Source organism: Raphanus sativus, chromosome 7 (assembly GCF_000801105.2).
Source record: "Raphanus sativus cultivar WK10039 chromosome 7, ASM80110v3, whole genome shotgun sequence".
Classification (NCBI taxonomy): domain Eukaryota; kingdom Viridiplantae; phylum Streptophyta; class Magnoliopsida; order Brassicales; family Brassicaceae; genus Raphanus; species Raphanus sativus.
In genome coordinates this window covers 12,491,030-12,502,756 of record NC_079517.1, presented here as the reverse complement: position 1 = coordinate 12,502,756, position 11,727 = coordinate 12,491,030, and the positions used below count along the sequence as shown (strand labels likewise).

Sequence of the window (11,727 nt, the reverse complement as noted above, 5' to 3'; positions counted from 1 at the left end):
AGTGCTGATCAGGTTGTGTTGCTTGTTGACACTAGTGTCTTCTAGCGTTGATAAGATCTTCTCTTAGGTTACTGTTGAATAAGAGAGATCATACGTTAGGATTAGAGTTACAATATAAGCCATACATATTGTAAGCTCGTGTTATTGACATTAGTGGATCGTTGAGAGCATAGTCTCTCCCCAGACGTACCGGTAGAGGGAACTGGGTTACCAAATTGTCTTGTGTCTATAACCAAACAACAAACAAACGTATCAAGGTGTTATTGATCAAGATAAACTTAAGACATATAAGTTGATAAGAAGGTTTAAATCACAGTTAAAACCTTACAGGTCTCGAAAATGTAGTGGACAGTAGACTAGTAGTTGGAAAGGACAACAATTTAATGGTAAAATGATAAATCTTGAAAGAAGAGAGAAGCACAAAAGCCAAGAGGGACGCATGTGACGCGTAGGGGATCTAACACTAAACAATTTCAGACCCTTCCTATGTCTTTTCAGATGCTCCCACCTGTTTATTATTTTTTCCTATTTTCATTTTATTATCATTTTTCTTCTTTAACGAATATCTAAAACTACTATAATTACAACTCTCTATCCATCGGTTCCTCAAAGTTTGACTTCTCTTCTCTTTCTCTCCTTCTCTCTAAATCTGATTAGAGCTGGGTTCTTCATCTTTGCTTTCAAAGTTTCAAGGATTCTTTTTAGTTTCTCTAACATAGGCTTATAATTGTATAGTTTCAGTCATTTCATTTAAGGTTTCTTGAGTCTACATAGTTTTCAGTTCAGATCTATATAATAGTGGTTCTTGATTTGTTAAGCTTCTTTGCTTCTCGAATCTCGATAGGTCTTGGCCTTGCAAAATGATTTCCTTGAAAACAAAGAAAAACTGGAAGTAGGGCTCCTTATAGTTCAAACGAGAGTTCAGCGGGGTAAAGAAAAGCTGCTAAGCTATGGATACCATAAGCCCTAATCCTTGTATTGAAAAAGGACTTGGTAATATGGCTTGCATATCTCAGGAGCTTTAACTTACCCTTTAATTGCTTTTACTCTTCTTTGGATTGAAGGGAGCTCTACATCTTCATTCACTTTATCTATATCTATTTCTCTATAGTAATTAATGAATTCAGTGTTGATTTTGATTACTTTTGCAATGACAAGCATTCGTCTTGAGGAGTATTTTCGTGGTGATGGTTTTGACTTTTGATCCTTAAGTAATGTATGCTGAGGTGTTTAATTGATTTTCTTGCTTGTGTAACTAGGGTTTATGTAAATGCTTCGGTAATATGCGAAGATCCATATTTACACGCAATAACTTTCTCTAATTGTTTCGAAAAGAAACTTCCTATATCACATCAGATATTTGGTATAGGTACTCTTTAATTTATTTTGGAGATTCGTATCATTTTGTATGACTGTTAACTGTGTATTAATTACATAAAAATAGATCAACAAGTTAGAGAACATTAACTTGACAACCATACCCAAAAACTTACACTGTAAATTTCTAAAAGAAAAAGGAATTATAACATGGTAAGGTCCACTTGTTAACTTTTACTATGTACATGGGAGTCGCAACGGTACAACGAATCTTTTTAGCTTGACCATACCCAAAAATCTTTTTCTCAAGTCCCCAGTAGACAAAGTGAAACAGTAGAATACCATTGCAACCTTTACTAAAATGTGGAGATAACCCCTTGTACTTAATATCGGTTTCACTTAACGTATTATATCAAACTCAAATGTCAAGGCACAATAACTTTCTAAAACACTTAGAATAGCAACCCAAAAACTGAATTTGTATGACAACAAAAATATTGAAAATTGACAATGGTAAGTTTTTTTTGTTTTTTCAAGCTTTATCATACATTCATACTAAAAAGTAGGAACTTAAATAGTATATCTTAATTTGTACCTATTTTATAACCAAAACATAAGTAAAATATAAAAAATGAATATCAACCGTGATCATTTAAAATCAAATGAAAAATAAACATATTTATTGATAGAAAGAAAAAACAAATAAATGAAAGCATAAAACGAAAACCAAGTTTTCATGAAATGAGAAATATTGTTCAATGAAAACAAAACCAAAATCTAAAAACTTCAATCTTCAACCATCCATACCATCAATCTTCATGTAATAAATAATTATTTTATATATTCAATATATCTTAGTGTATTTTCGATGTATATTAGGAATTGAGATCATGTTTGGTACAAGATATTTTTAGAGTTTTGAATGTTTCGAGTTCTGTCGGATACCCATTTACGTTCTGGTTCAGTTCGGATAATACCCATAATCTGAAATACATAAAGCAAGATTCATTCGGGAATTAAGTCGGGTTCGAATTGATTCAGATTCATTTTTATCGTATTGTGTTCGGTTTAGATTTATCGTAATGTGTTCGGTTTAGATTTTGCCGGTTCTGAGATTTTGGAGGTCTGTTACAATGTCTATATAAAAAAAAATTCAGAGATTTGTTGCAAATATTTCAATACGCATGACTTAGGACCGGTCCTGAATATGGAGGCATTGGTCGCTAATAAATGCTTTTATTAAATTATTTTTAAGTACATCTATGTTGTCGTATAAAAGATTAACATATCTTATTTTAGGAAGAATTAATATACCCTATTTTAAATCATTCCACTTCTATAATAGAGATCTCTATTTTAGAGAAAAATATAGAGGTGTACATCATCGAGTTCCTTACTCGCTAACGGAAGAGTTCGTTAGTGTCTACAGGATGCATTGTCTTCTACCAGACACATTAGTCCTCCGAAATATGAGATCTCAGAATGTAGACAAAGCAATAGAACGAGAGTAAGACACCTTGAACGTTTTGGTACACTTTTTAGAAACTTGTTAAACCTAGAAAGATGTTTTGAACAGGGCACTGATGACGGAATTGATTGGGAAAAAAGAGAGGAAAAAGGGTTCAAGAATAGGGGTTGAGTGTTTCAATGGGACACCAATCTTGTGGTGCATTGACATTGTGGAATTACCCTAATTGGATGAGGAACCTTGTGGCTCAAGATATTGATGGAGAAGATAGACCTAACCTTATAGATATGGCTGCCTTGGAGAGTACGTCAAATCAAATAATTGTTTCTTCTTGTTCTTAGATATCTATTGATTTGATTTTATTTGATTTGATTTGATACTTTTTGCAGTTTACAGAGATAGGGAGAGAGGAGTTCCTCGATACAATGGGTTCAGAAAGAATCTGCTGATGAGTCCAATCAGCAAATGGGAAGATCTAACAGATGATGAAGAAGCTATCAAGGTTTTAAAGGAAGTGTACGAAGGCAATATAGACAAGCTTGACCTGAATGTGGGATTGCACGCAGAGAAGATGATCAGAGGATTTTCCATTAGCGAAACTGCTTTCTTCATCTTCCTCCTCGTTGCCTCCAGGTTTATAATCAATTTTTAGAACAGAGGAGTTTCTTGCTAATAAGTAACTAAACTGACTTGAATTGGTTTGATTTAACGTATGGTTAGGAGGTTAGAAGCAGACATGTTTTTCACGACGAACTTCAACGAGAAGACGTATACTAAAGAAGGGTTAGAGTGGGTTAACGCAACAGAGAGTTTAAAGGATGTAATAGACCGAGCTTAACGAACAAGTGGATGCGATGTAAGAGCGCTTTCTCGGTCTGAAGCTCAGATCCTGATCCAACCAATTGGCTTCCTTTTACCTCCGGTCCGCACCATAAGCCGTTAGATGTCACGTGGTACATGTGTGTATGTGTCACGTGGTTAGTTCCTTGGTCTATCTTTTGGGTGGGGGACTTGGGATTGTGTAAGATCGTACGTTTATGAATAAATCATATGAGAGTAGAAGAGGTTTAATCATTACTCATTAGTGTGTTTGCTTTATGAAAACAACTACCTCTGTTTCTCGGTGTAGAACTTAACTACAATTATTCAATAGTTTTTTTTTTCACTTTTTCCATTTTCAAAGTATTACCACAAATGTTTATACAACAGAAATTTGGTGGTTGAGTCTTTCATAGTACAATTTATTATAATATCTATAATTAATGAAAAATAAGATTATAACCATGGACGGATTCGGAAACTTGCTTGGGGGCATACATTATAAAGGAGTACTAGATCATGACCCGCGCGACCGCGCGGATTTGTTTTTTATTTTTAACACATAACATATATTCTATAATAGTTAATATAATTTGAAGTTTGTCCTTTTCACATAATATGGTTTTATATAATTTCGAGTTTTCTCATTGTTTAAGAAAAATGTTAAAACTGTTTTTTCTATTAATAGTTTTTCATTTGTGTATTAGAGATATAACCGTATGGTGAAAACACTAACATAATATCAAACAATACGATTTGGTTTTGACATTGTGCTTTTTGGGAGTTTTTTCTGAATGGTTTGTGAATGTCCAATGATAAATACGAAGGCAAGTACTTGTACACACATTTTAAGTGGGAGGAATTGAATATTTTCTAACCTATTAAGTTAGATATAATAAATACAAAATCTATTGACACCGAGATTTTAGGTATAGTAGAATAAACTTGGAGAAGAGGGTTTTCCATATTCATGATTTTTCAAATCTGGCAATTTGATTGTGAATATTTGATTGTAACCGAGATTTTAGGTATAGTAGACTCAACTTGGTGAAGAGGTTTTTCAATAATCGATTTTTTTTAAAAGTATAAATTGATGTTTTTGAAATAAGAATATACGTTAGTATATTCTATTCAGTGTATATTCAAAGTAAACCTCGATTATTTGAGAATCAAAAAATATATTCTGATATCTTTAGTATTGAGTTTTAAAAGTTATGTATCAAGCTATTTAAAAATTTAAAGATTCATCAGTATTTGATGCCAAATAATTGTTTTTTAAATCCGATATTGTAGGTTGAGAGTTATTTGGTTAATTGAATCAATTCGTGTAATGACTGGCTAAAGTATAAATTGATGTTTTTTGAAATAAGAATATATGTTAGTATATTCTATTCAGTGTATATTCAAAGTAAACCTCGATTATTTGAGAATCAAAAAAATATATTCTGATATCTTTAGTATTGAGTTTTAAAAGTTATGTATCAAGCTATTTAAAAATTTAAAGATTCATCAGTATTTGATGCCAAATAATTGTTTTTTAAATCCGATATTGTAGGTTGAGAGTTATTTGGTTAACTGAATCATTTGGTTTAGTTGTATAATGACTGGCTAAAGATTCGTGTAATTTTTGTAATTTTTTGTCAACCTACTCGTGTAATAATATTTATATTTTTAATAACATGTGTAATATTTATTTTTATTTCTATCTATTTATATTTTTATTTTTAATAACTCAACTCGTGTAAATATTGGAGACATTTATCGTATTCATTTGACTATAATAAAAGAGAGGTTTATTGTATTCATTTGACTATAATAAAAGAGAAGGATTGTTATATTTGTACTATGATATAATATAAATATGATAATGTGAGTATACTCTAACGAAAAGAATAGATATTTTGTTTAATAGATGTATATAATGTAAGATATAGATCTTATTGTGGAGTTAATTAATAGATGGTTGATATCTAACTCTTTAAGGAAATATTTAAATGAAAGGTTAGACTAAGAATAATAATGTGATGTCCAACTTAAAAATCCACCTAGAAGAAGTTATAATGTTTCTGTTTTAATAAGATAGATTTAGATTAGAGACGACATTCACATAAATTCTATGTTAATTACTAAAGGAAGAACAAAAATTTGTGTGGGAGCACATGCACACCTAGTCACCTAACCTCTATCTGCGTCCACCTCTAGTTGAAAATATAACTTTTATTCATACACCTTAATAAAACTGTTCAATGTGGTGGATGTGGAACTATGAGATGGTTTGTTATAGAATCATCTATGTAGTAAATTTTTAAAATTTTGTTAGTGTTAATAAATGTGTAAAAAAAATAGCTAACTTTATTTATTGTTATTTTAATGCTACAACAGTCAAAACTCAAATTCTGAGTGGAGAATAAGAAACCGCACATCTTCTTCTACAACTCTGTATAAGAACAAATAGATTAAACAAAAACTCAAGTATTGTGCAGAGATGGAACTTTCTCAACCACCTCAGCAACTATCTCATCTTGTTCCTCTGCTATGGCGTCCTGCAAGATAACACAACAATACTTCACATTTATCGCACAAGTATGTAATAATGTTCACAAATATTTGAACATTATTATATTTCAACAGTGACCCAAATATTTGAACACTATAAAAAAAAAAAATGTTCACAAATATTTGAGTCACTGTTGAACAAAATCTTTTCATCTAAAGAAATGAAGTTTTCCTTTTTTTTGTATACCTCAATGTTGACTTTAGATTGGACACCTATACATTTAGAACCACTGATACTAGCGCTTTTCATCAGGTTACGTGCACTGTATCCTCCTCCATTCTCTGTACCTTCAGATTGTTGTGAAGCTTTGGCACTGTCTAGGGTTGAAGCAACAACATCTGATGTTCTTTTCTCAATATCGTTGCTGCTTTCTTGAGCTGTCTCGTTTTTGGGTGCAGGAACTCGCTCTCTGAAAATGCAATGGAAGCACATCAATAAAGTTGGTTGGTTTGTGATACATTAAGGTAAAAGACTAGTTGATGCAGAGACAATAGTGTTTGTCTATTTGTACCTTGGTAAAGAAGCATGTTGTCTCTGAAGCGCGTTACTTCTTCCACCCTGACCTTGATTTTCTTCAAGATGAGCAAACTGCCTTCTAAATCTATCTACCCCACTGTATCAACAAAGGAATGTTCTTAGCATGATGTTCCACATATTGGGATAATTCTCTTTCATAATAGTTTCAAAACAATAATATATACTTATAGTCAGTTAATTTAAGAATCAATTGCCTAACCTGGGGTACATGAAGCTGAGCTCATTGCCACCACGAAGGTATTCCTCCTGCATCTGAGGATGATACTCCAGTATCTATGTTTTTGTTGCCCCAGATAACTAATCCATTAGCATCATACATACAGAGGAGAGAATCAAAACCAGAGAAGAGTTTGTAGAAGGCTCAAAACCTCTCTGTAGATTAACTCTCTGACATCATCTTTTGTTAGCTTCTTTCTCTCAAACTCAAATTCAAGCTTTGAAATCGGCTGTGTCGATGGTTCCCTCTCTGAACTTGACACACCATTAAAATACGGATCAGTCAGTGCCTACAAAATACAAGCAAAAAGAGATCCAAAACACTGAGCAAAGAATTTTTTCATTTTTTTTCTTTTCTTAGGACGATTCACAATCTTCCAGTTTATGCTTATGCAAATACTATTTGATTGCAGCTTACTTCTTCAGCGGATGGACGATCTTTAGGATCAAAGGCAATCAGGCGTTGCAACAGGCGTAGGGCAGAAGGATCAGCTTTAGGGAATTTTTTAGAGAATGGAACTGCCTGTTTTTTCCTCATGTTGCCAAGATATCTCCTCGCCTTGTCATTTCTGATCTGTCAATACGAAGATCAAATCAAAGATTACAGAAGAAAAATGAACTATATAACTCAAGGTTCCAAACGATCATAATATAACTGACCTTTGATATTGATTCTGGAGGTGGAGTGCCAAGAAAATCGGTCATAAGATCCAATTGGTGAACTACATTTTTCCCAGGAAACAAGGGCTTCCCTAAAAGCATTTCAGCGAATATGCAACCAACACTCCAAATATCAATCGCAGGAGTATACTGGATTTTTAGGAAAAGTAGAGTTAGCATGAGTTCTCCAGTTAACTCTTATCCTGCATGCATGTAGATAGTGCACACGAGGAGAGGCCATTATACAAAAAAAAGGACTCAAAATAGAAAATAAGAACTGTGAAATCCATTATCTTAAAAGAAGAGTGCTCTAATACCAGAAAAGCATATGTGAGGCAAAATTCTGTTTCAAAGACATCATTTTAGAAAAAAAAAAAAAAAAGTAAAGCAAGTTCAAGCAGATGGAGAAAATAGTTATAAGCTTACTTTGGAGAAAAAAGATCCACAGAGTTCAGGGGCACGATACCACCGAGTAGCAACATAATCCTATTAAAAAAACAGATAGTAAATGTGATCGCACAAGCACTAAAAGGGAATGTTACATTGCTAACTTATCTAACATAAGTCCAAAAGAAACAAACTATGTCATAGATGACTCACAGTCCAAAAGATAGCAGAGGGGGCATCATCAAAAGACACACGAGCCAGCCCAAAGTCGCAGATCTTCAACTTGCAATCAGCATTAGCTAGAATGTTCTTTGGTTTCAAATCCCTATGAAACACATTCGCTGCAAAAACAGAGACGTAGTTGTTCAAAATCCATCTTAGTAAAAACAACCATATATTAGTGGTGAGGAGAGTGCAAAAAGCAGAAACTAACCAGCATGAACATACTTCAAACCACGGAGAAGCTGATACAAGAAAAACCTATGATGCTCAGGAGTCAGATCATCGTTAGCTTTAATCACCTGATGAAGATCAGACTCCATCAACTCGAAAACTACGTAAACATCACGAAACTCTCTTCTAGAAGGAGGGAGCATGATGTGTTTAATCTGCACAACGTCAGGGTGTAGAAGCAAGCGTAGCAACTTGATCTCCCTCAAGATCCTAGTAGCGTCAGAGATGTGGTCAAAGACGTCGTTTATCTTCTTGATAGCAACTCTTTCCCCGGTGTGGGTGTCAATAGCAGAACCAACAACTCCATAGCTTCCTTTGCCAACTACTTGTTGAATCTGATACCTGTTTGCTTCACCATACTCAGTGAAGAAGTCTGCATTAGGTATAGCCTGAAGAAACCATGTCAAATCAGATTCAAACCATCTGTAAAACACGAACTAGGCCTGGGAGTTCGGGGTCTGAGTTAAGTTTTTTTTTTGGATTCCAATATTTTAATTTTCGGTTGGCTTTAGTTCTCTGTTTCTAAATGTCTAAAATCATCCAAAAAATTAAAAATTAAAACTATTGAAATTAACAAAAATATTCAAAAAAATATCAAGGGTCCCAATATCTAAAGTATTAGGAAAATGCTATAATACTAACCAAACTACTGTACCTAAACTAATATCCAGAATAACAAAAAAAAGTATAAAAATTACCAAGTTTTGATAGTACTACAGTTCGGATTTGGATTTAGTTCAGAATATAATTGATATCCAAAGTACTTGTTCCTTAGGTCCTATTCAGATACATTTTTTTAATTGGTTAGGATCATACTCAGTTACAAATGCGCAGACCTAAGCATGAAACCCTAGAAATAAGTTTACCTTTTTCTGAGCATCCATGGGTGAATGATCTCGTTTTGGAACTTTGATTAGTTTTAGCTTAGACGGATCTAAAGCTACAATATCATTAGTATCACCGTCATCAACTAAGTTATCGGGATAGGGAATCTGATCGTGAGTATTGGAGGCAGAAGAAGAAGGACGACGCTGGAAGAAAAGCCAACGAAGAAGACCGTCAACGAGATTGCTACCACCACCACCACCCATTGATCACGAGGCTAATAATAGTTACAGACTCTCTGAGTTTACTCTCAACCAAGCGTTTGTTCGTCAATGGTTCCACATTATTCGCTGATTCTTTCGAGGAGTTGAAAGCATCTTCTTCGTCTTCTCTCCTACTATTTATTTTTTTCATTTTTGTTTGTTTTTTTATTTATTTTTCTACTTGTACTACCAGTTGATCTGCAAAAGAGACAAATTGACTGGCAGACACAGAGACGCGCGCACGAGTAGAAGAACGGACAAGATAAGTTGTTGACCAGATTGGTTCAATTTTGGTTTACATGCTGGGTTAGTTAAACCGATATCCTGATTGTGGCACTGTTTAGCTTTCAGCGTTCACCTACTATGACATGTAATTGGGCCGTAGCCCGTTTTATTACAAAGGCTTATATTTTAGATATTATAATAAAACAATTATTCTCTTAACTCATATCTACTTTTAAAGAATTTTTTTTTTTTATAGATGTACATTAAAAATATATTTATTTTTTTATACGAAAATATGCTAGAGATGGTTTTAATTAAAACATTTTCTTACAATTTTTTGAAACTGATATACATTCTAATTTAGAGATGGTTTTAGTTTGGTGTGATTTTATTTTGTCAATTTATGTGTATTTTATATATTTTGTTAACATATACTATATCGTATCCATATAATTTTTTTAATTTTATTGTTTCTCATCCCTGGTGGTTCAAAAAAATAATTGTTTCTCATCCCCGGTTATATCTGTTTATGTGCAACATAGTACCAAAGTGGCAAATCAGTTTTTGCTGCACATCTCAAAGGAAAAGCCTACATAAACGTTTTCTTTTTTTTTCTCTGGTCTTTGGTTCAGCTTCAGCTTGTGATTAGAGCTATAAAAAAAATCTCGTTGACATGAAAACCGCTGTCTTATTGAAGTCATCATCCACCACACAAACAAGATAACGTTATATTCAGATATACACAGTTGTGTATGTTTTCTAACATTGTATTTTTAATTATCCTCTCAAAATGGCGTCTCTCTTCACCGCCACGGCTCCTTCGCACCACCGCTTCCTATCTCCTCCTCAACATCCCAGAAAGAACCTTCCATCTCAGCCACTAAGCGTCTCCTTCACGGAGAATCCGGCACCGGAGGCAGTCGCATTGCAGCAGCAGCAGATGACGGATTGGGTGGCTTCCCCGGTGACGCGGCGGTTCGGTATCGGCGCTGGATTTACATGGGCGGGGGTTCTAACTTTCGGAGCTGTCTCTGAGCAGATGAAGTCACAACTCGATGTGTTCCAGGAAGACAATAACACAAGGTTCTAATTGTATATCACAGCCTTTTCTTATCGTATTAATAAGAACTGGAGACAGAACATTAAGTGAATGCTTGCTGTTCAAGCAAAAATACATAGAAAGGAATTAGCGTTTTATTTTTCTTGAATGCTTATTAGTTTCGGAATCATAAACTTGAAATGTCTTTTAATCTTTTTCTTGATTCTGCAGAGTTCTAGAAAAGCAAGAAGAGATTATCTTACCAAACGGCATAAGGTACATTTCCCCATAAATATATTGATTATATTGCATAAACTGAAGAGCAACTAGAGATTATGGAATGTTTGAACTGTGTCAGGTACTATGATCTACAAGTTGGAAGTGGAGCTACTCCAAGCTCAGGTTACTTGGTTGTGTTTGATGTCAAGGGGCAAGTACATGGAACAGAACAAGTGTTTGTCGACACTTTTGGAAGCAAGAAGTCACTTGCGATGGTAATGGACTCAAGACCATATAGCAAGGGACTATGCCAAGGGATAGAGTATGTTCTGAGGTCAATGAAGGCTGGAGGTAAACGCAGAGTGATCATCCCACCATCCTTAGGGTTTGGAGATCAGAATGTCGAATTCGGACAGGGTTTGCAGATTCCTCCATCTGCCACACTTGATTATATCATTGAGGTTGATACAGTGTATTGTTTCCAAACCATTGTATGAGAGATTGTGAAGCGAATATGTGTGTGTGTGCAGAGATCCCTAAAATAATCAAAGAACGTTTTTTCGTATATATTTTCATATTTAAAGAGTAAAACGGCAGGGTGTTTGGTTCGCATCGCATCCACATGAATCCGGGTGTTTGGTTCGCATCGCATCCACATGAATCCATCGGAGTCTCAGCCATACTATAAGAAGATAACCTATGTTGCACCGGCGGCAAAACTAAAAAATTATGGATACGGGTA

The 11,727-nt window shown here is 34.3% G+C and overlaps 3 protein-coding genes across 5 annotated transcripts; 2 read left to right on the top strand and 1 right to left on the bottom strand.

Annotated features, from left to right (window-relative positions):
* Positions 1-604: 604 nt before the first annotated feature.
* LOC108816099 (alpha-dioxygenase 2-like) lies at positions 605-3,946 on the top strand. Of its 2 annotated transcripts, XM_018588672.2 has the most exons (4): positions 605-2,824; positions 2,894-3,088; positions 3,175-3,418; positions 3,506-3,946. In XM_018588672.2, exons 2-4 carry the CDS (start codon positions 2,965-2,967, stop codon positions 3,621-3,623), a joined length of 486 nt encoding a protein of 161 aa, XP_018444174.1. In that variant the 5' UTR covers positions 605-2,824; positions 2,894-2,964; the 3' UTR covers positions 3,624-3,946. The 2 variants fall into 2 exon arrangements, with proteins under 2 accessions (XP_018444174.1, XP_018444172.1); XM_018588670.2 differs by having other exon boundaries at positions 605-3,088.
* A 1,988-nt stretch (positions 3,947-5,934) lies between these two features.
* On the bottom strand, positions 5,935-9,707 carry LOC130497899 (mitogen-activated protein kinase 15-like). 2 transcript variants are annotated; one of them, XM_056991151.1, is made up of 11 exons: positions 9,281-9,707; positions 8,395-8,803; positions 8,175-8,302; positions 8,001-8,060; positions 7,575-7,724; positions 7,333-7,488; positions 7,067-7,204; positions 6,898-6,971; positions 6,673-6,774; positions 6,348-6,570; positions 5,935-6,147 (listed from the first exon to the last, which is right to left on the bottom strand). In XM_056991151.1, the coding sequence occupies exons 1-11, from the start codon at positions 9,503-9,505 to the stop codon at positions 6,073-6,075; spliced, it is 1,740 nt and encodes a 579-aa protein (XP_056847131.1). In that variant the 5' UTR covers positions 9,506-9,707; the 3' UTR covers positions 5,935-6,072. The 2 variants fall into 2 exon arrangements, with proteins under 2 accessions (XP_056847131.1, XP_056847132.1); XM_056991152.1 differs by having other exon boundaries at positions 8,395-8,763; positions 9,281-9,421.
* A 596-nt stretch (positions 9,708-10,303) lies between these two features.
* On the top strand, positions 10,304-11,552 carry LOC108814172 (peptidyl-prolyl cis-trans isomerase FKBP17-3, chloroplastic). The gene is made up of 3 exons (XM_018586681.2): positions 10,304-10,810; positions 10,998-11,042; positions 11,125-11,552. Exons 1-3 carry the CDS (start codon positions 10,518-10,520, stop codon positions 11,480-11,482), a joined length of 696 nt encoding a protein of 231 aa, XP_018442183.1. The 5' UTR covers positions 10,304-10,517; the 3' UTR covers positions 11,483-11,552.
* The last annotated feature ends 175 nt before the right edge of the window (positions 11,553-11,727 follow it).